Source organism: Temnothorax nylanderi, unplaced genomic scaffold, assembly GCF_030848795.1.
Source record: "Temnothorax nylanderi isolate EJ_2023f unplaced genomic scaffold, tnyl_v1.0 TNYL_tig1210_pilon, whole genome shotgun sequence".
NCBI lineage: Eukaryota > Metazoa > Arthropoda > Insecta > Hymenoptera > Formicidae > Temnothorax > Temnothorax nylanderi.
In genome coordinates, this window is record NW_027250272.1 from 1 (window position 1) to 27507 (window position 27507).

General features: G+C 38.0%; 1 protein-coding gene across 1 annotated transcript; it reads left to right on the forward strand.

Annotated features, from left to right (window-relative positions):
• Positions 1-1898: 1898 nt before the first annotated feature.
• On the forward strand, positions 1899-3080 carry LOC139786952 (uncharacterized). Its single transcript, XM_071726047.1, has one exon. It carries the CDS (start codon positions 1899-1901, stop codon positions 3078-3080), a length of 1182 nt encoding a protein of 393 aa, XP_071582148.1.
• The last annotated feature ends 24427 nt before the right edge of the window (positions 3081-27507 follow it).

The window sequence follows — 27507 nt, forward strand, 5'->3', positions numbered from 1 at the left end:
ATAATTTGTTTTTCATATAATTAAATAAGAAAAATGGTCAATTTTTCTTTGTCCATTTATGTTTTTAAAATTACCGACTCGATTATCGTAGAATTCGATCATCGTATCTATACCAAATTTCGCAATTAACGTTTTTCAATCAACTTTAATTTAATTGTTTATCCGATTTTGCAGCTGATTTCTTAGATGAATTTTTCACCTGATTCATTATCAATTTATCAGCTGATAAATCACCTGTTAAATCACCTGTTAAATGACCTGATTATTTTCAGTAGGGATATATAGTACTGTTCTTGAGTGCCTCAATTGTTTAAATTTGTTGTACTTACATACGTTTTGTTATTAATTTTATTCTACAGAGAATGACATAAGCGACATGAAGACTCTGGGAGAAATAATTACAAGCCACGTTGACTCCAAAGAATTAATTCCCAGCATGGGGTTAAGACTTAAAATCAAATCAAAATATATGAGCATGACAAATGTATGGTGGTCCTTATCGTATAATTTAGCGTTTATTTCACGTATAAGATTGTGATACACTAGGTTTAAATAGTCATGCTAAAGCATACGAAATTAGATTACAAGGACACGAAATTAAGAAAATTCAAGTGTACAAAATTGACGAAAACTATAACAATGTACCACCCGTATATGCAGCGCATACGACAGGCGGTCGCTGCATGATTTCCGCCAGAAATTAGTATCATGTATTATATAAAACAATATTTAATTAAAAAAACATTTCAGAATAGTTCTGTGTTCTCAATAAAATGTCTACATTCAATTACATGTTAAACATTTCAGGTCATCATATATACACAAATTTGTAATGCATGCTTATTATATACATATATATACATATATATATATATATATATATATATATATATTATATATATAATTACAAACGTCGACGCTGATTTCCAGCAAAATAAAATTATTTACTATTAAAAAATATTTAATTGATGCAAAAAGATATTATTTTGTGCCAAATTCGAATTCCTTACCTAATAATAAATCTTCCGTGTAACAAAATATACTTTTGTGCCAAAATTATATTCTTTAACTACTAAGAAATATTCAATTGATGCAAAAAGATATTCGTTTGCGCCAAAATCGTATTCCTTACCTATTAAGAAATCTTCTATTAATGCAACTAGATATAATTTTGTGCCAAAATTATATTCCTTAACTATTAAGAAATATTCAATTGATGCAAAAGATATTCGTTCGTGCCAAAATCAGATTCATTAACTATTAAAGTACATTAATTTGGGGCAACAGAATATTCACTATTATCACAAACCAACGATTGCATTGATTCAACAAAATATTCGATTCGCCGTATCCAACCATGCCATTTATTATCTGTTAACGAGCCTTATTTGGTCTAAAGAAACCTTTTTTCTCAGTGTGGGGTCATCCTCAGCGCATTGTCTACATTTAAAATTAGTCCGAAAATATGACTCGCGTTTTACACATTTAATAAAAACTTATAACTACAACGAGACCTTCATTAAAAGACCTTCCTACAAAAAAACTAACATCGAGTGCTCGGGAATTGCTATCAAGATGGAAAAAAATCGGAATATATAACGAGTTCTCAATATAAACGGTTATACTGTAGCGATGGAATATTACCGAGGGCATATGGCTTGCCTAAAATTCCTAAAAACAATTGTCCATTTAGATTAATAGTGTCGTCGGTGGATAGCCCGTTATATAACTTGGCAGCATTTCTGCACAAAATAATGCACAATAGTTTTCCGAAGGGACAGAGTCACATCGCGAATAGTTTCGAACTAGTTAAAAAACTTTCCACGGTGAATATTGAAGAGGGCTACACCTTAATATCCTTAGATGTTGTCTCTCTTTTCACCAACGTACCAATCGAAATGGTGATTGAAAGCATTTTGTCAAGGTGGGATTACATCTCCACCAATTGCGAGATCCCGAAATCGGAATTCCTGTTAGCGGTCAGATTTGTTCTTGAATCAACGTTTTTTATGTTTAACGGGGTAATCTATCGGCAAACTTTTGGTTCACCTATGGGTTCGTCTTTTTCTCCCATAGTAGCGGATATCACGATGCAGGACCTTGAAAGGAAAGCGCTAGAACGATTAAGTTTCATCCCTCCGTTTTACACAAGATATGTCGATGACATTGCGATGGCGGTGCCTTCCACTAGCTGTGCGCATACGTTAGAAATCTTTAATGCATTCCATCCGAGACTGCAGTTCACTATGGAGATTGGTGTGGATGACAGGTTGAATTTTTTGGAGGTTACCATCATACGTTCTAAAAACCACTTGTTATTTGATTGGTTCCACAAGCCTACGTTTTCTGGAAGATACTTGAACTTTTTCTCACAACATCCTTTTTGCCAAAAAAAAGGCACGGTCATTAGCCTAATTGATAGAGTGTTTAGATTGTCACATCCACAATTTCAACAAAAAAACATGGAGTTGATAGTCGGAATTTTAATAAAAAATTGCTATCCTCTAGAGTTCATCTTTAAGATTATGCATGAGCGTCTCAAGTATATTTTTGAAACCCTCCATGAAACAGAAAAGGAGAAATGTGTAGGCAAAGATATTTTTACTATACCATATGTTCTCACATTAACGGAGAAATATAAGAATATTACGAAAGATCTTAAAGTTAAATTATCGTACTTTAGTATGAATAAATTAAATAAATTCATTAGGGTGCATAAAGATCCTCTTCCTAATTCGTCGATGAGGAATATTGTCTACAAAATTAATTGTAAAGATTGTGATGCGTCTTATGTTGGTCAGACGGGTAGACAGCTGCAAACGAGAGTAAAAGAACACGAATCTCAGATAAGGAGAAGTGGGGGTGGTAATTCCGTAGTGACGGAGCATAGAGTGGAATGCAATCATGATTTCGATTGGAATGACGTAAAGATTCTAGACAAAGAAATGCTTCTAAACAAGAGGCTATTATCGGAAATGATCTATATAAAAAGACAAAGAAACGGTATAAACTTGCAAACGGATACCGAAAATTTACCAGACCTATACATAAACATTATCGAAGGACTTTCGAAAGTGTAAGACGCATGGTTGGTTAGCCTGGTTGGTACAATACAGTAACAATTGTATTTATGGATGTGTCACTGTTCGTCGTGACGTTGACGAGACACATTCTTTTTCATTAGACACTTGTGCAATTTCGTGGCTAATGATTCTGGCTAACTATTAACACCTTTAATTGTAAGTAGCATTACGTCTCTCAGATTATTTGATATGTAATCGCAGAGCATACTTGTTACTCTGAACATACATACAGGTATCTATCTATCGATCCACAATGACGAGATTCCATAATTTAATTTCCTGGCGGTTAAACCAAGAAATTACGCACGGAGATACCTGGGGAGGCTTCGGAGTGTACATTTGCCCTCATGGAAGTAACGTCGGACAAGAATTTGCGGAATAATGAAGGTCTCGTTGTAGTTATAAGTTTTTATTAAATGTGTAAAACGCGAGTCATATTTTCGGACTAATTTTAAATGTAGACAATGCGCTGAGGATGACCCCAGAAAAGGGTCGAAACGTACGCGACGTATATATCTTTTGACTATTTTGTATACAATAAATTTTATCGACTGTCCATCAAGTTCGGCTCTTATTGCCTAATTTAATTCAAATATTTGAATAAAATTAATTTATAAATTATTTATAAATTATATTTTCATAATAATATATAATAATTTAAATAATATACATTTAAAATTTTATACAATTAACAATTTTTACGATAGAATGTAATGTTTTGTACGTATTATATTATTTTATTTTTATAGAAATAAATTTAAATTTTGTTAAAATTATAAAGTAGGGGAGACCGGGGCTAAAAGGTCAGTTTTTTTTCGGTGCCGATTTTTAACAAGAAAATAAATAATTTTAGTTAAATGTGGTATACCACTGTAAAGAGTGAACCTTTAGCTACAAAATTTATATAGGAAATTCTTATCTACGTCGCTTTGCTTAACCGGTATAGAGCAAAAACGACAACGGTGGAAAAATTGAAATCTAAAAAATTCCGGGGTTTAAGCGTCACCACCCCGGGGCTAATCAGTCACACTGCATTTTCAATACATATAGGGGAGAGTTGGATATTACCGAGCCCCTAAGAATTGAAGCGTATATCTAAGCTTAGAAATGTTTAAAAAAAAACAAAATGTGCAGTTTTAGATAGGTAATTTATTTGGCTATCCATATATAATAGTAATAATCTTCAAAGTTAAACACAAACTAAAATATTAACAATTTTCCAAAAAATGAGAAAACGCGGTATTACCGAACTGGTCTGATAATATCGTGCCTATAAAAATTACTCTGGCTTCAGCCAGTGACATGAAGTAGAACACAATAACAAAATGTTTTTTTTGCAACCTAATTTTATAGTGTTTTAGCCTATCAAATGCGTCAAATTTAATTCTGTAATGTAAATATTATATTACTCACCTCTTATCGAAACTACCAGCAAAATTACAGTGAATAAGCAGAAAATCTTGCAGAGCGCAGTGTCTTCACATGGACGGCCGGAACGAACTGACAGCGCATTCGCGGGGGGTATTCCGTGTTAGTCTATGATATTAAGATCATTGTAGGCGCGTAATACAAATAGTTATTGAGTTAAACAGTGGCGCGGAATTGTCAACCGCGCGGTAATATCCAACTCTCCCCTACGTACATCTAATCCGGAAAAATAATAGGATACATTTTAATAATTGTTTTTTAAGAGAAAAATATTAAAATTTTTATGCGAAACATTATTAAAAAATAATTGTTTTACCTATTCCATAAAACAATTTAGGCACGTGAATACAGAGGTTAACCAAATCGTAAACTCTCCAACGGCACGTCATATTGTCAACGCGGGCAACCACGGGGAACACGCGTGACGGCGTTCCGGTGCCATAGAATCAGCGCGGACCCTCGAGCAACCTAACCAAGCCGCGTTTCTCGCGGGGGAGCGATAAATAGCGACAGGGAGGTTAGAAAAGCTCGCGGTGGAGCGCGACCATTTTACCGACTCGACGGCGTCCTCGCGCCGATTCCTCGACGCACCGACGACGACGACGACGACGACGGCCACGACCACCACGACGACGACGATGACGACGACGACGACGACGATGACCACCACGACGACGACGACGACGACGATGACCACCACCGACACCACCATCACTACAACGCCGGCGACAATGACGCCGAGACGATGCGGCAAACGCTAAACGATGCGGTCGCACGCGCGACTGTCACTGACACAACGACCAACAACAACGATCTACCGCGCGCGCGGCATGTCAACTCTCGCGCGGAAATCGCGGGATCGCAGAGCCGTGCCGTGCCTCGCCGTACCTCGCCGACGTGCCGTGAGCGCGAGCGATCTCAAAAACAACGGTCCGCCATCTTTTCGGTCGGCCAAAACACCCGTTTTGCGACGATACGTGCGTACCATTTCCCTCCTATACAAACTGACGCACGTGCAAGGGAAGACAGAATCACGCTCGAGGGAAACCTAACCTGAAATCGCCGTGAGCTGAAGTCGTGCGCCCGGCGCGCCACAGTGACTGACCAGCCCCGGGTGCTTACTGACTGATTAGCCCCAAACACACGTTTCAGGTTTGATCGCCCACGAAATATTAGACATCAACGATAATGAAAAAACTACACTGGATTCGTGTTCAGCATGCATTACTCTTTATAATCACGTACCTCGAGATTTGGGGAGCAAATATTATTGCAGATATTACAAAATTTCCACGCGCAGAAAATTTCACTTTCACCTTCCGAAAACACGTTTGCCCTCGTAAAAATCATAACACGGCAGGTAACCTGCCGAAACTCCGTTGGTCACATGGGTACCATAAGCAGCGTTTACAATGTTAATAGCGAGTTTGCACAATATACAGGTTCCGAGATATTTGATTTGACGCTTCAACCCCGTTGACCTTTTAGCCCCGGTCTCCCCTATATAAATTTTTGTTATTACTTAACCCTCCTTCCCTTATATGCCAATTTATTTATTTTTTTTTGTTTTGTTTCCCGTAGGAAGAGAGAAATGCCTCGCGCATCTTCCCGGGCCCCGGCACCCGAGGTATGTGGGGCTTGCACCCACTAAAAAACTCTCTCCCTTAAACACCGAACCATGGACTACAGTCACGTTACGCGGAACTACACGGGGTATGACGTCACGTAACGCAACAGTCCCTGCGCCAAGCGCAAGAAAACACATAATCCGAAGAACAAAGACACACGGTAGGTCGCACCACGGGAAGGCAAATCCCCGGGAGAATAAGTTTCCTAGTCGAAGGAGGTACGCGGTAATGCGTACCATACTTCGACCGCCTCGGAGGCCTCTCATGATACTGACCGCGGGCAGTCATATCATTGAGGGGTCTCCTCATTGGCTGCGGGACCATTCACCAGGGGGGGACCCCCCGCAAGTATGACGTACACGCACCATTCACGGGACGTATACGTACAAAAACAAACAGGAATCCCCCTCTATCCGGAGAGGGTGTCCACTATACACAAGACACGAGCCCGAATCCACGGGCCCGTCAACATAAAGGATATACATATACCCGACACCAACATATATGACTCGACTCCACGAGTCAACAATACAGGCCAAGTTTTACACTTGGCTTGAGAAATGCTGCGCCCCTCCCCTAGGCCCACCCCAATAAGAGGGGGGCCCAGGGGAAGGGCACAAGAATGCCAAACACCCAGCCACCCGCCCCCGCCGCGCCACGAAATCCCCAGAGGGACGACCAACCGCGCCCCGCAGCCACAACGGGACTCGCGGCCCCCGCTGCATAACAGCGGGGTCGCAGCCCCGGGATCAGCGGCGAGCGACGAGCCACGGCCGACCGACCCCCAGCGGACCCGCGACCCAAACAAGGGGAGAACCCAGGAAAGAAAGAATAACAAAACGGACACAGTGAAAACGGCCGCACCCAGAAGCCCCCGGGGGACGACGAACGCCGACCGCCCCCGGACCACCCACCCCCCAGGGATCCGGGAGCGTCGCACCAGGCGACGCACCGGACCCCAGGAGGAGAGAAAAGCCCACGACCGGCCGGCACCCGACGACCCCCAAGGAGCACCAAGAGTGACCCCACAAAACACACGCCGCAAGGCGAGACTCAAAACTCGCAGGAGAAAGAATGAAACGCATGTAATTAACGTAATCAAGGTGAAAACGCACGCAGAAGTTAAAACAGTGAACAGTGAAACGCATATAAAGAAAAGATCGCAGTTAGGTAAGACGCACGCAAAAATCAGATGTGTCATGGGTCTTCTGGGACGAGTCCCACGATGATTTCCGGGTCTTCGAGGCCTTGTTGCCTTCTTCTTTCGTCGTCTTCTTTGGTGCGCATCACTCTCTCCGCGAAATTAGAAAAAGCGCGCCAAGCCTTCCGAGAGCGACATATCGATGCAATGACTGCAGCCAAGGAGAGGCCTTGCCCTACAACTGCAGTCAGCTCTCCCCTCTCAAGACCCCAGGAGCTACAAACTGATAATGTGTTCTCAGCCGTATCTATTGCCGTGCCACAGTAACGGCACATAGGAGAATCTTCTTTATTTATCCTATATAAAAATGAGCCGAAGCAACCATGGCCAGTCAGAAGTTGAGTGATCCTATAGGTTAAGAAGCCAGTACGTCTGTCCAGCCAGAGATCGAAACTCGGGGAGATGGCTTCCCGAGTTCTTTTCCCGGCGAGTCGATCATCCTGAACATGGGCCATCCATTGTTCCCTCAGAACTAGTTGCTCCTCCGCGCGGACCTCGGCAGGGGCATCTGGATAATAGGTCCCCAATATTTTCATCTCTCTAAGTCTGAGATACACGCGTCTAAGGAATGCCGCGTACATGTGGATCGGTGGGATTCTGGCCAATAGCGTGGCGGCCTCATACGACACGGTACGATACGCCATGACTGTACGTAACGCGGTGATACGAATCGCCCGTCGCAGAACGCGCTGCTGGTTACCGGAAGCCGTTAACTCCTCACTCCAAATTGGAGCTGCATATAGGATGATGGAAGTAATTATCGTATAATATAATCTGCGCTTGCACTCCATGGGGCCCCGAAGATTCGGGAGGATCCCACATAGAGCTCTCCCAATTTTTGTCGCTTTAGACGCAACGTACTTGAAGTGCTTACAGAAGTTTAACCTCCTATCTATATATACACCAAGATATTTGATAGTCTTGGAGAATCTGATCCTAATTCCCCCTATATCCAAAGAGGCGTCACGTGGACAGTGCCCAAAGAATATGGCCTCTGACTTTGGCCATGATACCCTCAGGCCCAGTAAGCGAATGTTGATCAGTATACGCTCAAGACACTCGAGCGCCACAGCGCATGCATCATCATAGTCGTCGCGAACGACTACCAGTAGGGTATCGTCTGCGTAGCAAACGATATGACAGTCGTCATATATCAGTGTCCGTAGCACGGCGTCGAATGTCACGTTCCAAAGAAGGGGGCCCAGCACCGAGCCTTGTGGGACCCCCCTGTTTACTCTCCTGGTACGGCGAGATCCGTCCGAAAGTACGTAACGCACTCTCCTTCCGGAGAGAAAGTCCTCAGTGATACGCCTCAAATATCGAGGAAAGCCCTTCCTGCGCATGGCTCTCCTTATAGCTGGTAACTTTAACGAGTTGAACGCGTTCTCGATGTCTATTGAGAATGCTAAGGCGACTTTCCCATTAGCACGGGCCTCGGTGATGATGGTTTTTACCAAGTGCAGAGCGTCAGTCGTTGAGCGTAATTTGCGAAAACCAAACTGATTCGTGGACAGATTTGCGGGTGGATTTCGTTCCATAAATTCTGTAATTCGATCCGCTATTACCCGCTCGAAAGTCTTTCCCACCTCATTTAGCAAGCATATTGGCCGTGCTTTAGGCACCTCGCCGGGAACAGCCTCGCCCTTCGGTATGAGGACGAGGTCAGCCAACTTCCAGCTGGGTGGGAAGATTCCGTGTTGTAAATAGATATTGAAAGATTGCGTCAGTCTGTGGATCATTTCCGAGGGAAACTTCTTCAGCACGGTGGCCTTGAAGCCATCCGGCCCGGGGGCCGTGCTGTATTCGTCTTCGCGGCGATGGCTCTTATAACCTCCTCATTGGTGACGGGAGTGAGATCCTCCTCACAGTTGCCCAAGTCTACGGGAACGAGCGGGTTACCCGGAGGAAAAAGTTTGTCCAGGAGAGTATTAAAACGTCCGGTTCTAGGGTGGCGGTCAAACCCGGAGTGGATGAACGAAGTCTATTTAAAACTATTTTATACGGCAAGCCCCAAGGGTCGTCGTCCAAGGTTGCGATGAGCTCATGCCATGCCTTAGTTTTTTGCCCTACGGATTTCCCGTTTGAGCTCTTGTGCGGCGAGTAAATATTCTGCCTTCTTTCGCTCCGATACCTCCGATAGATCCCTTGGACGTCCGCGAGACCATATTCGTCTGGTCCTGTTTACCGTAGCGCGCAACGACTCGATGTCCGGATTCCACCAATAAGATGGAGGACCTCTTCCACGCGCAAAAAAACGTGGAACGGCGACCTTGCAGGCATCAGTCACGCACCTATGTATCCAACGATCCGGTTTCTCATTAACCATATAGGTATCATCCGTGGGTGAAACGGCGCATATCCAACCGATCGAGGCCTTGTATAGTTCGACATCCATTCGTTTAAAGTTCCAGCGTGCTGTATGTGGACGCACAAAAGGTCGATTTAATGTATCAGTAATAAAGAATGTTAAGTATAAATGATCCGATAGAGAGACCAAGTCCTCTCGGACCGACCAGTCGCTGATATGTTGAACTAAGTCTGAAGAGACCCACGTAAGGTCAATGACAGATTGGCCTTGGTGACCAACAAAGTGGGCCTGTTACCCGTATTTACCAACCTAAGATCCACGTGTGAGGTCCATTCTTCAAGTAGGTCGCCCCTGTAGTTCGTTGATCTTGAGCCCCACAAGCGCGAGTGGGCGTTAAAATCTCCACAGAGAATAAGCTTGTTGCTCACGACACTTGAGCACACATTGGTCAGCTCGTCCAGAAAGTTTGAGTAACCGGCGTAATCTGTGTTTGGTGATATATAACACGAGGCGATGTGTAAACCACCGTACCTGACGACCACTGAGCTTTGACCTTTGGCATAAGGGCCGCAGGATAATTCGCGATCCTGGTATTTATATAAATCGCCGCCAAACCATCGTGACTGCAAAACTATTGCTGGGAGCCGGGCTTGCGGGCAGGCTCGGATACCACGCACACCGCGACTCCCAACTCTCCGGCCTGATGCAATAACAGATCCTGGGCCTCCCTGTTTTTATTAAGATTCGTTTGTACGAAGGTAGCCATTAATTACCGGTGTTACTAGCTCGAGGCCGCGATGGCGGCGTATCCCTCTCGAAGCACAAACGAGTTGATCCTAAACGATGTCCGCATTCTCTGCCAGCGCCTGCGCAGATGACGCAGTGAGGGCTTTCCCTGCAGGTCCCGATCTGATGGCCACTGTTGCCGCAACGGAAACAATTTCCAGTACGGTCCTCGGTGAAACTGCAGTTCGTCCTGACATGACCGTACCGCCAGCATTTAAAGCATTGGACCGGCCGAGCTTCGAGAAGCTCCACCCGGGCCATGGTCCAACCAAGTCGCAGCTTCCCTACAGAAGCGACTTTATGAGCAGCGAATAGTGGGAATTTGACCCAAATGGCATGTAAACCGTTGCCCATCTTACGAATGTTACCAACTTTGACGTCACTTACGATGCAGCCGCCCAAGGAACATATGGTGTCCATAATCTCCGTCGGGATGATAGAGTCGTCCATGTTCCAGAGCCGAAGCTCTCCCATTGCAGTTGGTCTGGAGATCTTTGCGGTAGAAGACCCAAGGACTTCCCTTAATTTTTGGGCCAATGTATCAGCCTTCGTTGCCCCGTCTTCACCAGGGATCTCGATGATCACGCCACCATTTATCCCCTTTCGAATGCGTGAATTTTCGATACCGAGCTGATTTAAAGAGATTTTATCTCGTGCTTGTTGCAGAATTTCTGCGTAGGATACTTCCGTTTTCAGCGAAGTAATTGTAACTGCGGCAGATCGGGGTGGCCTACGTCGAGCTCCTCCCCGGGAACCTCTATCCGTCGTACCAGTTCGAGTATTTCGATTCCTCGTTGGTGCAGTCGGCGTACCAACTTCGTTATCGCCATCCGTAGTCTCTGGTTCTTAGAGATCTTACGAATTCTACGCAACCTCCTCATCTCCAATTTGTCGGGTGGCTCGTCAGAGTGTGACGCGGGCAGCCAACGACTCAATTTGTTTCGTTAACATGTCTATCTGCTGGCCAGGGCCAATTTCGTCCTCTGAGTCCTCAGTTATTGAGACTGTCTTATGTCGAATTTTCTCCGTTCTGTCTCTCAGTTTCATACTGCTGCCACGAGGGCGCAGATCCTGCGATTGGGACCAGGTGCTGTCGCCATCGGAACGCCTGGGTATGACGTTAACTTTACCTGAAAAGTTTTGTTTGTTGACAATCTTGGGTAGGACTCGATGCTTCCTCTGAGGTAACGAGGGAAAATCAGTCTTGGTTGGTTTGAGAGGCTGTTTGAATACCCCCTGCAGTCCATTTCCAGACTCTACATTTCTTGATGCATAGTCCACCGGTGGTTGAGTCTCCTGGCTATCCAGCTCCATACCGATGGAGGAGATTATAGGCTGAGAAGGAGTGTTCTTCTCTTTCATTGCTCTCTTTAGGGACTCCAACTCCCTCTTGAGCTCGTTGTTCTCCCCCTCTAGAGTATGACGAGCACGTTTACCAGATTCATCAATATTTGATTTAAATTCTTTAAGAGTGCATATCTGGGCAGACAATTTCTTGTTCTCGATCGTTAAATTCTCAATCTCAGATTTGAATGCGGATACATCCCCAGCATTTTCCAAACGCTCGTTTAACAAGGTTATCACCGCCGAAATATTAATGAGACCAACTCTAAGACATTTATTGATCCCGCCATTCAGATTATTACACTTCTTCCTAGAGAATTCCATCCAACCGAGACAATCCCAAGCGTATTCGGAGAGTTTCTTGGTGTTTAAATCATCGAGGGTGTTGGTAGACACCTCCTCAATATCTCTTGGGGTGCACTATGCCAATTTATTCTATCCTCTACCTACCTACCCGATTTTTATCTAGCTTTTACCCGTATTCCTACCTATCTACATGAATAATATTCCTACCTACCCGTGTCTTTATCTTTATCTGGTATATGGGGTAGGTATACCTATAGTTACGATCGCGATTACCCGAAATCAGAAAAGCGCGCGCGAATTTAGTTTTAAATCAGGACCGTCTAGAAGTTTTATTGGGAGTTCAATTTACGCGGGATAAAAATTTAATTCGAGACAGCATCTTTTCGCCTCTGATCACGTGCAATCGCATGGCACGTATACAAGAGATTACTTATAGTCTTAATTTATATGTACTTATATGTCTTTATACCATTTATAAATTGATAGGTGTTATACACCAACCTACCCTTGATCCTCTTTGTCTTTTTTTTCTAGCCAGATTGGACTCACCTTTTATACTATGGCACCTGGTCGTATCATGGCTTTATATAGCCTGCAGAGATCGGCACCAAGGAGAAATACTCCTTCGGCTGCCGGCTAATCATCGCCGCCAATAAGATTACGCTTTTGTATAATACGCGAAACACGAACGCGTCGCGAAGGGGCTATTATATTAATTAAATCATTTAAGTACAAAATTAAAAACGAACAATAACAAAATAATAATTTCTTTAGCATATAAATTAATTTCGCATTTATTCTTTGCACGCGTTTATTCGTGGCAATTAAAATATATATCCAATTAAAAACAAATTTGAATTTGAAAAATCTATATGTCGACCGTATTTTGATTCGAAGAGTTTCGATTACGAGTACGAAGTTTATATTAAACTTTTAAATTTTATAATAATTGAAGTTTATAATATGAGTAACTTTACTAGATAAACTTTAATTAAAAACTAAATAAACAAAAAATGCCTAGACACGTCAGAATCCAATGCCCATATGCATATTTTCACCGATTCGAACGATTCGTTGCTAAATCTCATCTCAAAAGCATGCAGAAAAATTCGGATAAATGACGTAAGATCCGAAAAGGATAATAAATTTTTCACACAATTAGAATTGATAAAAATATCTCTCTTTGTATTTTGTAAAGTATTAAAATTATTTTTTGTACGATATGTTATTTTAAAATTATTTTTAAGTGATGTGTAACTGATCGATTCTAAAATAATTACTTAAATAATTAACTATAAAGAAATCTTCTATTTTATAACAATAAATATATATCGGATCTTACGTCATATTACTACTTCAACTGGTGTAAAATCCAGTTATCATCAATTACCTCAATAGACATATTAATTTACCACTCACTGATCCTGATGTGCAACAGCGGAATTATATCTGCCACGTAGCTACGTTGATTCTGTAACAAATAAATATATCAAATTTATATTAAAATAGTGTTCAAAAAATCTAATGTTTTAAAACATAATTCTTATGCGCATTGAATGTTTTATTCATTATTTAATTAGGTATTTATTTAAATAATTATATATTTTCGGAAAATGATCTTTACAAGAATCAATTTTTATAAAATACTAAATTACTTCTTTTCTTCTAACTTACTATTATTTCTAAATCATGGTAAAGCAAATAGGCTCAATAACAAACAAAAAAATTACTTTTACACAAAATAAATAATATTTACCGCAAAGTTGTTTCGCTGGCGCCCGATGCCGCTCCCAAGCCTCCTCCTCCTCTCAGGCTGTCCTCTCGAGTTGTCAGCTCCCTCGATGCAACACTTTCCGCGTCGTTATCTTCTGAAACATATAAATAAATGATTTCATATTATAACTAATTATTACAGTGTAACAATAAATACAATCAATAATTATAAGGGTATTCTAAATAAATCAATTAAAATATGTTATAAAATATCTAATTATAAAATATATTTTTTTTATAAAATATCTTCTGCTTTCTTATATACCTATTTCTTAATTTTTCTTATATTCTTTCTTATGTGTAGCATATGCACGTTAAAAAATCTCTGCATATTATTTTATGAAATATTTAATCTTAGAACCAGACCAAACATACAAATCTCAAAGTCTATTTTAAAAATTTGCGTCTATTAAAAAAAATTATTATTATTATATGCAATATTAATAATTATTTTCTATTTTTGTTTTACAGATATAGATACTGATTTATTTTTATTTCACACAGATATGTACAATACATAAATATTTTTTTTTTCTCTAGTCTTCCAGTCCTATCCTGAGATACGAAAACCATGAAGATATTTAAAAACTGTATATTCTAAAAGCATCAATAAACTTACTTATTTTAAATATATCATTAGACTCGTGAAATGTCAACAAATTGATAGGCGGCGATACGAGTCAGGCGCGGTACGTGGTGCGCAAGTAAAGAAATTATTAGTTACAGAAGTAACGAATTACAATGTATATATATATATATATACATATATTCCAACTTAATAAACTGCGCGCCGATTATTTGTCGGACTTGAAACACAGCTATCGTTGGAAAATTAATACCCTTCCCTCCCCGGAATTAAATCTACACGATTTAATTATTTAAAAAACTGTAAAGAAATTATTGCGAAAAATATTACCTCAGCCAGGATTCGAACCTGGAACCTCCCTCATTTCGTGAAGGCGTCGTCATATATATATATGTATATATATATATATATACATTGTAATTCGTTACTTCTGTAACTAATAATTTCTTTACTTGCGCACCACGTACCGCGCCTGACTCGTATCGCCGTCTATCAATTTGTTACTTATTTTAGTTTTATTTTATCTATTCCTCTTTTTTCGTCATTTACAGATCGCTACCATTGCTCCTATTTTATTTCGCTCATAAAGTTTCCTCTATGAGGAAGCCAAACTAATAAATACTAATAATTATGCATCAAATAAATACAAGCTTCCTCATAAGAGGAGCTTTGTGAGCAAAATAAAATAAAAGCAATGGTAATGATCTGTAATGATGAGGAAGCAATGTGCAAGTTTCTAATTTGCACACTTTTTATTGATTTTTTAATCTCTTTATATTTATCTGATTAAAAATAAACGATATAAGGCGTTATACCATAATCCAAGTTATTGACTTTTCCAATCTGAAAATCTTTCAATTCAAGATTAAATATCAGATTAGATATTTTCAAGATTAAATGTCAGATTCAATATTTTATCTTGATATTTTTTACATTGATTATTTATTCTTAAAAGATAACAGGCAACAACGGCATGACTTGCAATATCAGATTAAATATTTTATTCTTAAAGAGATAACACGCCATAGCGATACAAGTTAAAATTATTTTTTAAACAAAGATATTTAATAAAATGCATCAACGAGCTTTTATAAAGACAGTACAATCTTCTTTTGTTTAATATTAAAATTATATGTAAGTATTCTTTATACAATTACGAAAGTATGTTATTCTCTAACTTGCTTTTATAAAATAGAATAACTGGTGACTTCACGTACAATAATATATTATCAAGTATAATGAAAAATTTTACTTATACTCTTATATTACAAAAAGACGTATATGTATGTATATGTACGTACATAAACATACATAAACGTGCATAGACAAGAATATGCAGAGGTTTCATAAATATAATTATTATATCTATTATATATAATTAGAGTACACAATGGTAAAAGTCTGGGATATAAGGAAAAAGCATCTGCTGTAAGGTAAACGGGTAAATATCTATTATTGCATCATGATAAAATTTTTTTTATTACTCCAATGCTGCAATGCCACGCTCATAATCCAATTACGCTGTCAAATCGAGTAACATGATATAATCAAGATAGAGACTAATCACAGACAACGATGACTTGCGCGGATGTCGTAACGTTTACTGTGTGATTTTATAATCGCGTCAATTAACTTCCTGAACAGCGAAAAAATTTGTGCGAATTGTTGGAGAACAAAATATCATCTGTTATACATCAAGATTCTATTAGAGATTGCGTGCGATTATGAAATGCAGACTACTTACTTATTCATCATTTGCGTGTAAATAATTAATTAATTTTATATATTTTACAGTCTTTTCTTTATATTATAATATATAATCACGTATTAATTTGAATCTATATCGTTAAGTTAAAAATGTCTAATAAGCATACTTTGTATAAATAATCTTATTGTTTGAATAAATGTTTTGAAATATCATTGTCTGTGATTATTGTTATCGTTCATCGTTATAGTATCGATATAGTATCGATATATTGTTATCATTATACGGAATAGATGAACACATTTTAATAATATATGCCCAGATAGCAACGTGTTTGCATTGTTGCTAGCATGTTGCCGACAACATAGTATGTGTTGCTATCAAAATTGTGGCAACTGAGTCCGCATTTGTCGACAAGTTGATGCCTTCACGATATAACAATTTTGCATAGCAACTTGCCAGCAACTTGTTGTCAACTTACGCTGCGGTCTAAAATCGTCTGATTCAAAATTCGAGCTGTTGCTGTCATGTTGCTGTAATAATTCATAAAATCACACAATGCTGTCATATTGCTGGCAACGCGAAGTAAATTTGATGCTGCTCTCTTGCCGACAAATTGCTGGCAATACATATATCCAATGTTGCCTGCATGTTGCTTCAAATATTAAATTACTCGAAATCAATTGAAGCAAATGTACAGCAAGTTGCCAGCATCATAAGCAATCACTTGCTATATCTGGGTGATTGCCGACATTAAAATCATTGCAGAAATATTTTAGCAGAAATATTTAACTTCTTTTCCTCATAATTTACTTTCGTTATTTGCTTTTTTTATATTATATTATATTCTAAATACACGAACTGTTTTCTTATTGTTAGTAACATACGTGATGCTTCACGCACTTAAGATTACGTACAGGAAATTCTCACGATAGTTAACATGTTATCAACTTTTTATATCTCAGTTCCAAATTTACTAAATTATTTTTGTAATAATCATCATAAAATTGTAAATGTCGAAATTTGATTAATATTTTAATGATTATTTAAATCTGAGCTACATTAACAGTACAGTGAAATAAGTTAAGTAGAAAAATGTTAGAGACGCATATGTTATCAAAAAAGTAGTTACCATGTGGATGAAAATGAAAAATATATATACCTAAATAGTATATTGTGCACCAAGGAGCGAAAGTAGCGTTTTTCAGACGAGTGTGAAGTTTGCCGCCCTCGCCTTCGGCTCGGGCGGCAAATCACACGAGTCTGAAAAAGCTTTCGCCCCGAGGTGCACACGATATTTTTCACAATACCTTTACGGAAAGTTCGACTTCCATGCCTAGAGAGAGACGAGAGTGGTCAATTTGAAGAGCAAAAAAGAGCGGAAAGTAACCACTTTCCTCCCGCTATGCCGCCTTGGCGTGAAATTGACCACTCTCGCCTCTCTCTAGGCATGGAAGTCGAACTTTCCGTGGAGGTGTTGTGAAAAAATTTTTATGTGATTTGAGAGATCAATAGACAATTCATATTTTTACTTAACTTAGCCATGAAATCGAAGAAGAATAAATATTTTAAGAGAACAATAATGCGAAATAAACACAATTTTGTAATAAATTAAATGTACATGCAGGCAAAAATATATAATAAGCAAATAATGCATTTGCCAGTTCAATTATCAGTACGTTGATGAAATGTTGCTTTACTTCATCTATTCAATAAAAGAACAATATGTATATTGACTGAGATGCATATATTGACGTAGAGCATGAAATCCGCGGAGATTTTTTTCCCTTAAATATCACATATAAATTTCATATCCCGAGATAACGCTCATGATAGACGACCTTCGTGAATAATTCCAAATTCCACTATATTCTCGCCGTTCAGAAAAATTATTCAAGTTTAGGATGACGGTATTATGGACGGCGACGAATAATGCATAAATTAATTTTGGAAATCGTACATCCTCACAGGATTAGCTATTATAGCAAATTTAATTGTAAATAAAATAGGGATAACTAACATTTTTTGCAGCAAAAGCAGTATTTTTTGCAGGGAGAGCTATAATTTAGCAACAGTAGCAAAAGTTTAACAAAAAGTTACTTTAACAAAAGGTAAGCTTTTTTTCTGTGCAAAATCTGATGAATTTCATGCATTCCTCTGAAATCTTTCTTCCTTAATATATTTCATATTTTCACACATTTATATACCTATAATATATACTCATTTATAATTTCCTTTAACGTTTGCCATTCTTAATGAAACAAGAGTATAGCACAATCAAAAACCGCACGTGTTTTTCATTGCCCCAACCTGGGAACCCTCTCTAAATATAGAGAGCTAGGCAAGCAGCAATATACTCTCGGTGGATTGCCATCCCCATCTGACATCCGAGAGGTGGCGATCGAAATCTGACAAAACCGTCTTGGTCGGATTTGAACTCGGTTCTCCGGCTCACTAGACCAGCGCACATCTCTGCGCCACGATTGCCCCCCTCTCTTGCCTCAATACCAGGATGATAAGTGCACGCTTCTACTGCTTCTAACTGCTTGTCGTATTCAGTTCATGATCACACGAGTGTTATCATCGCTATGTTATCTCATTTAGGTTAGCGTCTATTGGTTTATTGAGAGATAAACCGACATGTGTTTTTGTTGGCCAAGTCTCAGTTATCTAAGAATAAATCAGGAAGTTCGTTGGTATAAATGGTGACCAAGCAGATCATATGTCGTGTTCGTGACAGTCGTCATCTGCAGTGCCGAATGAAAACATACGTATACTCGCAATTTCATTCGAGAGTATAAAAAAAAGCACTGATGTAGATATAGCCTGTCACTTATGCGTTCTGCGTGTATCACTTCGCGGGAGGCTTTACGAAACGGCACAGTAAACTGAGAATTTAAGTGAAATAAACGACCAAAGTCGAAGCAATTTACAGGTCAGTGTGTCGATTATTATCAACGCTCTGTTTTCCTCAAAATGATATTCAGTCGGAATTTATTAATAAAAATTTTAGATAAAGCCTTGTAAAACATGTAATTATAGTGAACTCACTTATACCGTATTATATTTAAAAAATATGAGATCAATAATATGTGTATAGGTAAATATGAATAAAAAGCACATATGACACATAATTTAATATACTTTAATATAATTTAAGAAAATATGATTTTTTACAAAAATGCTACATCAGTGGGACAATCTCAAGTTTATTCCGTGTAAATTGCATGAGTCGCGTGAGTTTGAGAGAAGAAGAGTTTAAGTTGTAAACATACAAAATGCGCAAACATTATAAACGCGATTATAAGTTCTTATGAGATATTTCTCTATCTTATAGACAATATTTTAGAACGTATAAATAATTTTCCATATCTTTAAACAATCTTATACTTTATAAAATATAATAATGTAGAAATCGAATATCTACAATATATAAATCGAATATATCTGTCTAACACAAATAACCACTTCTCCTGTTTACTTTTTAAATTAAAAAAGATAAGCCATAACAAATATCATTTCAATTTCTCAATGCAATATTAATTGTTATACGCTTTTTAAGATTAACAATCCACCTAGAAATTATTAGTTGAATTGACGTCAATTGCATCGATAAAAAGTTGATGTCAAATACTAGTTTAGTTGATATCTTTGTCATCTTCGACCTTGCTTCGTCATCACAATTGCTTCACAATTGCTTTTAATTGAAAAATTGAGACTACTTCTGTAAGATTTTTATTGTCTTGCGACTATCTCTATTTCGAATTAATCCAAAATCGGAAAGCATAATATATACATATATGTACACAATAAAAATTTTGTGTATTTTTGTTAAAAAAGGTCCTTGTTAAAATTTTTGTGTAAAGTAAGCAACACATACATGTGTAGATTTAACATATGCCTGCTATGTTAATTGAACTTAACAAATGTAAAATTACTAAAATAATTTAAAAAATATGTTAATATAACACAATTTGAACGTATTTATTAAATGTGTTAAAATTTACAGAAAAAGAGTGTTAATTTTATTCTTACAATCTTAACTTCAACATAAAAGTTATGTTAATTGTACACATAATTAACCTCAAACTACGATCAGAATTACATTTCCTTTCTGTGAAAATATTTTAACATAGTATCGGTGTTACCATTTAACACATCCATATTATGTTAAATTAACACAAAAATTTGAGTGAACCGTTTGGGACATGTGATTTATGTTATATTTAACACAAATTTTCCAACTGTGTATATTACGTATTCGATGTGAAGTGAATAGAAAGAGAAAAAAGAGGGGGAGGGGGAATTGGCCCCGAAAGACATAGAAATATTATAAAAATATTCATGATTAATCAATTAACATAAAAACAATTACAAAAAAACAATGTATTGTGAATATAATGAGGCCAAAGATGACAAAAATACTAATCAGTATTCGACATTGACGATTCATCGATGCATCAACGTCGAATGCATGATGTCGATTTGATTAATCATTTCTGACTGGGGAAAAAATATTATACTACGGCACGAGATATTTTAAATATGTGTGTGTACGTAAATATAATATAATTTGGCATATAATATAATTTTGACATATAATGATAGTAATATATGAGTATTTATTAAGATATTATAGTTAGTGTATGTGTGTTTATTTCAGCTATACGCCAAGAAAGGACTTGGTTTACAATTCCACTTAACTCACACATCCATCCACACACCAAACAACATTCTTCTTTACAAACAAGCCGCAATACATTATTTACATTATTATTATTTACAACCGTTATCTTTTTTGTAGTATTTCTCTCTCCTTTTCCATAATCTATTTAGCACCTTTCCTTTTTCCATTCTAAATTTGTCATCGCATATATTCTCTAATCGTTCTTCGTTATTCCTACCTAAATTCTCAAACCATATACTTGTGATGTTGCACTCGCTTATATAATGCTCTAAATTGTCCCTACCTGACTTGCAGAATCTACACTTCGTATCTTCTTCGTCAAGCCAGTATTTATTTGCGTCCTCGAAATTGCCGCACCTTAATTTTACCATCGCTCTAATCTCGTCTCCTGTTTTTACTTTATCCAAGTTCGCTTTTAATAAATAACTCGGTGTTTTGTTGCTCGCCTCTATCACTTTGTACCTTGTATTATACCTTGCCTCTACTATTTTACTGTTTATTATTTGCCCTTGAATATCCTGTTCCCTTATTCTTACTAAGCCTTCAGTATTTTTACCTTCATAATTTAATTCTTTTATTACTTCAGAGCTCCAACCATTGTTATTATAAAACTTTTCTCGTTCCAAATTATATAAATCCTTTTTTTTTTATCCCTTGTGTCCTTTTCATCCCAACATGCCTTTACTAAACTTCCATCTTTTTTCCCTCTGCTTCTTTTCTCGAAACCTCATGGCTCTCATACCCCAACAGATTTTAAGTTTCTCTAATCCTAGTTCCCTTAGTATTACATACCTCGGTGTGCAAAAATCTAGTCTAAATATCCATCTTACATAATCCAACATGACTTTCTCCAACTCCTTTTTTTCACTCCACCCCCATATCTCTGCTCCGTATTCCATCACACTTTTCACTAGGTACTTAAAAAGCGTCCATCTCCTACTAAAATCATCTTTACATAATCTTTCTCCTAAACCCCAGACCCTATTTGCAGCGATCCTTCCTTTTCTTTTCAGCTCTTTTATATGATCGATATAATTACCTTTCCTATTAAACGTGAAACCCAGATATTTAAACATTTCTACTTCCTCTATTATTTTTTCGCCCCATTTCCATGTCATTCTGCCTCTTTTACCTTTACTATTAAATACCAACACTTTAGTTTTTTCTGTATTTAATTCTAGTTTCCTTTCTTTTAAAAATCTTTTTAACATGCTCATCATATCTAGTAAAGCCTCTCTATTTTTCGCTACCAAAACCATATCATCCGCGTATGCTAATGACCACACTCTCACTCCTCCAAGCTCCACTCCTCCTATACCACGCTTTTCTAAAACTTTATCAATGTCCGCATTGTATAAATTGAACAGGGCGGGACTCATCACACAGCCCTGCCTTACACCTTTCTTCGTCTTGAAGCACCTTGTGAACCCATCCCTCGTTCGTATTGTCACCTCCGTCTCTTTGTAAATTTCTTTTATCCTGTTTATTAAACTGCGATCTACTCCTTTCTCTTCCATTATCTTCCATAAAATTCCTCTGTCAACGTTGTCGAACGCTGCCCTTAGATCCACAAATATTGCGAAAATCTTGTCTTTCCCAATTGCCATACCTTTCTCCTTTTCCCTTTGCACTATATGGTTCAAGATAAATATGTTATCCATCGTAGACCTCCCTTTCCTAAAGCCGGCTTGGCTGTCAGGTATCATCCCTTTCATCTCCATTATTTCCTCCAATCTGTTCCTTAGAATTTCCGCATATACCTTGTATGCAGTACACAGCAGAGAGATCCCCCTATAGTTGTCTGTTCTCTCCTTATCCCCCCTTTTATATAGGGGGACAACTATACTTGTTCGCCATTTGGTCGGAATTTTACCTTCCTTCCAAATGAGCTTCAACAGGTCAGTTAGAGCCCTTCTCACCGCTGCGCCACCATACAGCCATGCTTCCATTGGGATTCTATCGACACCTGCAGCTTTGCCTAACTTCATGTTCCTGACTGCCCTCACTATCTCCTCTTCTTGCAACTCCATTTCTATATCTTGAACCTGTACCTCATTTCTTTCTTCTGTTCCCATGTCACGCACCTCCAACGCCTCATCCCTTCCCTCCATCTCGGACCCACCTAACAACTCCATGAAGTAACTTTTCCAGTTCTCTTTCGGAATATTATTCTCTTTCCATTCTTTCTTCTTTCTTCGACTGTTTATGTAATTCCAAATTTTCTTTTCATCCTTCAGTTTTCTTAATTCCTCTTCTTCCCTCTCTCTCTTCTCCATCCTTTTCTTCTCTAACCACCCCTTCAGGCCTTTCTTACCTTCCAGATAGTCTTCTTTACTTCCCTTTCCACTTCTCCATCTTCTGTACTGTCTTTTCACCTCCCTCTTCTTTCTGGTACAACTCCTATCCCACCAATCTTTGTGCCCTATTTTCCTTCTCTTCTTTATCTTGATTTCCTTATAAACTAAAGCTCCAAGGATCCAGTTTTTGATTTTCTCCCATTTCCTATCCACCGACTCTATTTCCTGGTCCTCGTTTACATTCCATGCCTCCGTCCTCTCCCTGTATAATTTTCTTGCCTTTTCGTTCCAACATATGATCTTCTTTGACATATTCTGTTCCTCTTCTTCCTCTTCTGTCCACCCCTCCATTTGTCTCGTATTCTCCTCTTCCTCCAGTAACAAGGTCAGAGGCAAATGATCCGAGTCCACCCTGTCCCCTATTCTAAATTCCAACACTCGCTCTTGCGCACTATCGTTTACAATTGCATAATCAATTACCGAGCACCCTCTCGCACCCACATACGTATATTCCCCATCCCAATCCCCCTCTGTACATCCATTCAAAAAATACCATCCTTTTTCATTTATTATGTCCACAAAACTTCTACCCCCATCTCCTATGACTTTATCTTTACTCTCCTTTTCAAAGTCACCCTCCTCGTCCCTACAACCTCCTAAGTTTCCTATTCTAATATTAAAATCGCCTCCTATAATAATATCCTCTCCTTCGCATCCTTCGCATTGCTCTGTTATTTTCGCCATTATCTCTTCAACATCTTTCTTTGCTCCTACATTATATATTGTAAAAATATTTAGACCTTTATCCTGTTTTACTATTCTCGTTCGCGCAATTCTTTCTGTAATCAATACACTTTCATAATTCTCCACTTCCACCACCCAGTCTTTTCTAATACCTATTAGTAAACCTCCCTTCGCCCTACCCTTCTTCCTTTCCCTTACCGCGTTAATGTTTTTCCAGTTGTGCGTTTCCGGCAGTCTACCCTTAATTCTATCTCATCCCTTTTCCTCTAACCATGTTTCACAGCCCTATAAAATCGAAACCTACTATGTAATTCCAGAAATCTTTGTCCTGCCTCTCAATACCCGCAACATTCCAAAAAATTATCTTTCGCCTATTTTCATTCTTCTGTTGCTTCGCTTTTCCGACCTCCTTTCGTGTTGTTCGCCTGTTGTCCTCTTGAATGCCACTTGCTGGTACTCTTCTCCTAACTTGGCAGCCATCTAAAAATTTTCCTTTTCTGTTAGCTTATTTTCTACCTCGCTCCATACGTACTTCCTACCTTGCACCTCTAGCTTCCTATAACCTATTTTCACCAATTTTCCTTCTGTTTTCTCTTTTCATGCCCTTTCTTTTATCCGTCTTTGCACTTCTCTGTCCTCAAAGGTCAGGTCGTGATCAATGAAAATTTTCTTACTTCCCAGCTTCTTCTTCTCCTTCATGATGTTGTCCTTCGATTCCCAGCAGTCCATTTCAACTATTACTATCTCTCTTCCTACCCTGCCTGTTGACCGCATCTTCTTTACTCCCGCTTTTGCACCGAACTCCCTCTCAAGAAACGTCTCCGCTGTGTCCATTAAGCTCTTGTTTTCCTCTTTATGTAATCCTCTGATCACTAGATTATTTTTCTTTTCTTTCCTTTCCTTCATATTTCTTTCTCTCTTCCTAACCATCTCCGCCACCTTTTCCACAATCGCCTCCATTTTGCCGCCGGTCGCCTCATCCGTTGTGTTTTCACTCCTTCGTTCGATCATCGATAGTCTCTCTTCTATCTTATCCATCCTTTCCGCTACCTTTTCTTCCTTTTTCCTCCAACCCTCTTCTAAGACGTTCATCCTCTCTCTCATCTCTCTCATCTCGTCCCTCATGTCCCTCATCTCGTCTCTAATCTCTCTCAAGATTGCTATTAGCGTACCGTCCTCTTCATCCTTCTTTGTTGCTGACGGAACTACCTCTTCTCTCTTCTCACCTACAACGCCGACTCCTTCCTTCGATTTGCCCATTCCTGGTGGCGTTCTCACAGTCTTGTTATCTCTCTTGAAAATTTCCTTCGCACGTTGTTCGTTTTCCTCTCTTTTGCTCTTAGCTTTCGCTAACTCGCATGCCGTGCTGTTATCACTCGTCATAAACTCCAGTATGCTGACCGATCTCGATCTTTCTCTCATTCTTAACTCATTCTTTGTAAGTCTTCCTTTTCCTCTTTTTTCTTCTTTTGGTGTGGCAAAAATTTCTTTACTCGTTGCTGCTTTCTCGCTCTCGTCTGCTTCTCCCTCCATCCTGTATGTACGTCCCACGTTCACGCTCACCTTCTAGTCGATCTCCTTAACCGCTGCCTCTATGCCTAGACTGTTCCGTCTAGTGACGCTACCTACTCTATGCGTGACGCAAATCTCGCTCCCTTTTGGAACGCACCGCGTTATTTTCCCGCCTTCTCTCACCTAACCTCTCCCTCTCTCTACAACATTTAGCGCTCTTTTCCTTCACTAATTAATATTTCCCTGCTACTTCTATTATCCTATCCTAAATTTAAGATCTTCTTCCTACCTTTCTACCGGTTTAACGCCTACCTCGACTCCTGTTTCCCTCTAAACTTTCGCCTAATTTATCCGCAACTCTCACACGCATGCACAACACACTCGCACCACTAACCAAGTCCATTAAGATATTATAGTTTAAAAAGTCAATTAAATAAACCGAACATCCCATACAGCATGGAATATGCAAGAAATGTGCTATAAACAATCTATAAATGTTTTAATATTCCACGGGTCATTCAGAATATTCTGTAGAAGTTCTATAAATATTCCATGAAATTTTGTCTATTCGGAATATGCATAGAATATTCTACAAATATTCTAATAAATGTAGTACATTTAAAAATGCATAGAATGTTCTATAAATATTTTGACAAATATAGAATATTTGGAATATTTACAGAACATTTTGTTAATATTCTTAAATATTTATAGCATGTGCTATGAATATTCTAAGAAACTTTTCTAGAATTGCTATGAATATTTCGATAATAATCTGTAAACATTGCGACGAACATGAAATAATCAGAATATTAATAGAATATTTTTTACATATTAGTAGAATATTTTTAAAATAATCTATAAACATTTTAGGAAAAATATTGAAAACATTCTAACTATTCTAGGAATATTTAAAGAATATTTTGGAACATTATATAAATATTCTGGAAAACATTAATAAAAACTTTTTAGAAATTTTTTTGCAATATTTATAGAATATTTCGTGATTTTCTTGAAGTATCTACAATATGTTATACATATTTCAAGAATATTTTATGAATATTCTGCAAACGTTTTGCGCATATTCAACCCTAGAACCTCCATAACGATCGAGATAATAAGAAAACAAATATGATAAGTATCTGTCAACCGTAGAAATCAACATTAATAAAAATTTTTTGGAATAAATATAATTATTTCAATGGAGTATCTGCACAAGCAGGTATGTATCTATACCGGTAGAAAGTTGCCACTGGTCTCCCGTAAAATTTGATAAAAATTTAGTATCTACGTTAATCGTCGTAATTACTGTAAGCGATTTACCACAGTCTCCCCTCTAACTTCGGACCTACCCATACAGCACAAAATGTTTTTAAAAAATATTTCTGAATATTTCTATAAAAGTATTACAAGAAATATTTTAAAATGGTTTTAGGAATATTTTAAAAAAGTTAAAAAACCTTTTGTGATAACATTTTTAAGAATATTTTAAGAATCTTTTAAAAATATTTATAAAAGTGTTCTTTTCTATCACCCAGACAATATTTTCTTAAATATTTGAAATATATTTTTAAAATATTAATTTAAATCCACATATTTATTGTTTTATAATCTCGTTCCAAAATATTTAAAAATATTTTAAATTTATTATTGGTTCCATAATCTTTTTTTAAATATTTTTAAAATATTATGAAATATTCTTAATTAAAAGATGCATAGTAGCGCATCTTTCCGTGCTAGTTTGGAACGATGCCGCTAGGCGGCGCATGATGGTAAGACTAATTTGTAAGTAAATTTCAGTTGAGGGCTATTATAAGCAGGTCTCTGGCGAAGCAAGAGTATGACATTCGCAAGATATGTATATTTTTCAAATATCAAGATGTACCTATATTATTTTACAGATATTGAAAAAATCTTTCAAACATGAAACACACAATTATTGCTGATTGGGTTAAACATATTTTATTTTTTGAAGTAATATTTCTGAAAATATTCTCGAATAATCTACAAATGTTTGTAAATATTCCCAAATATATTAAGAAAAATGTCTGTATTCTAAGATTGTTTTAATAAATTCACAAATATTCACAAATATCCTATAATTGTTTTATAAATGTAT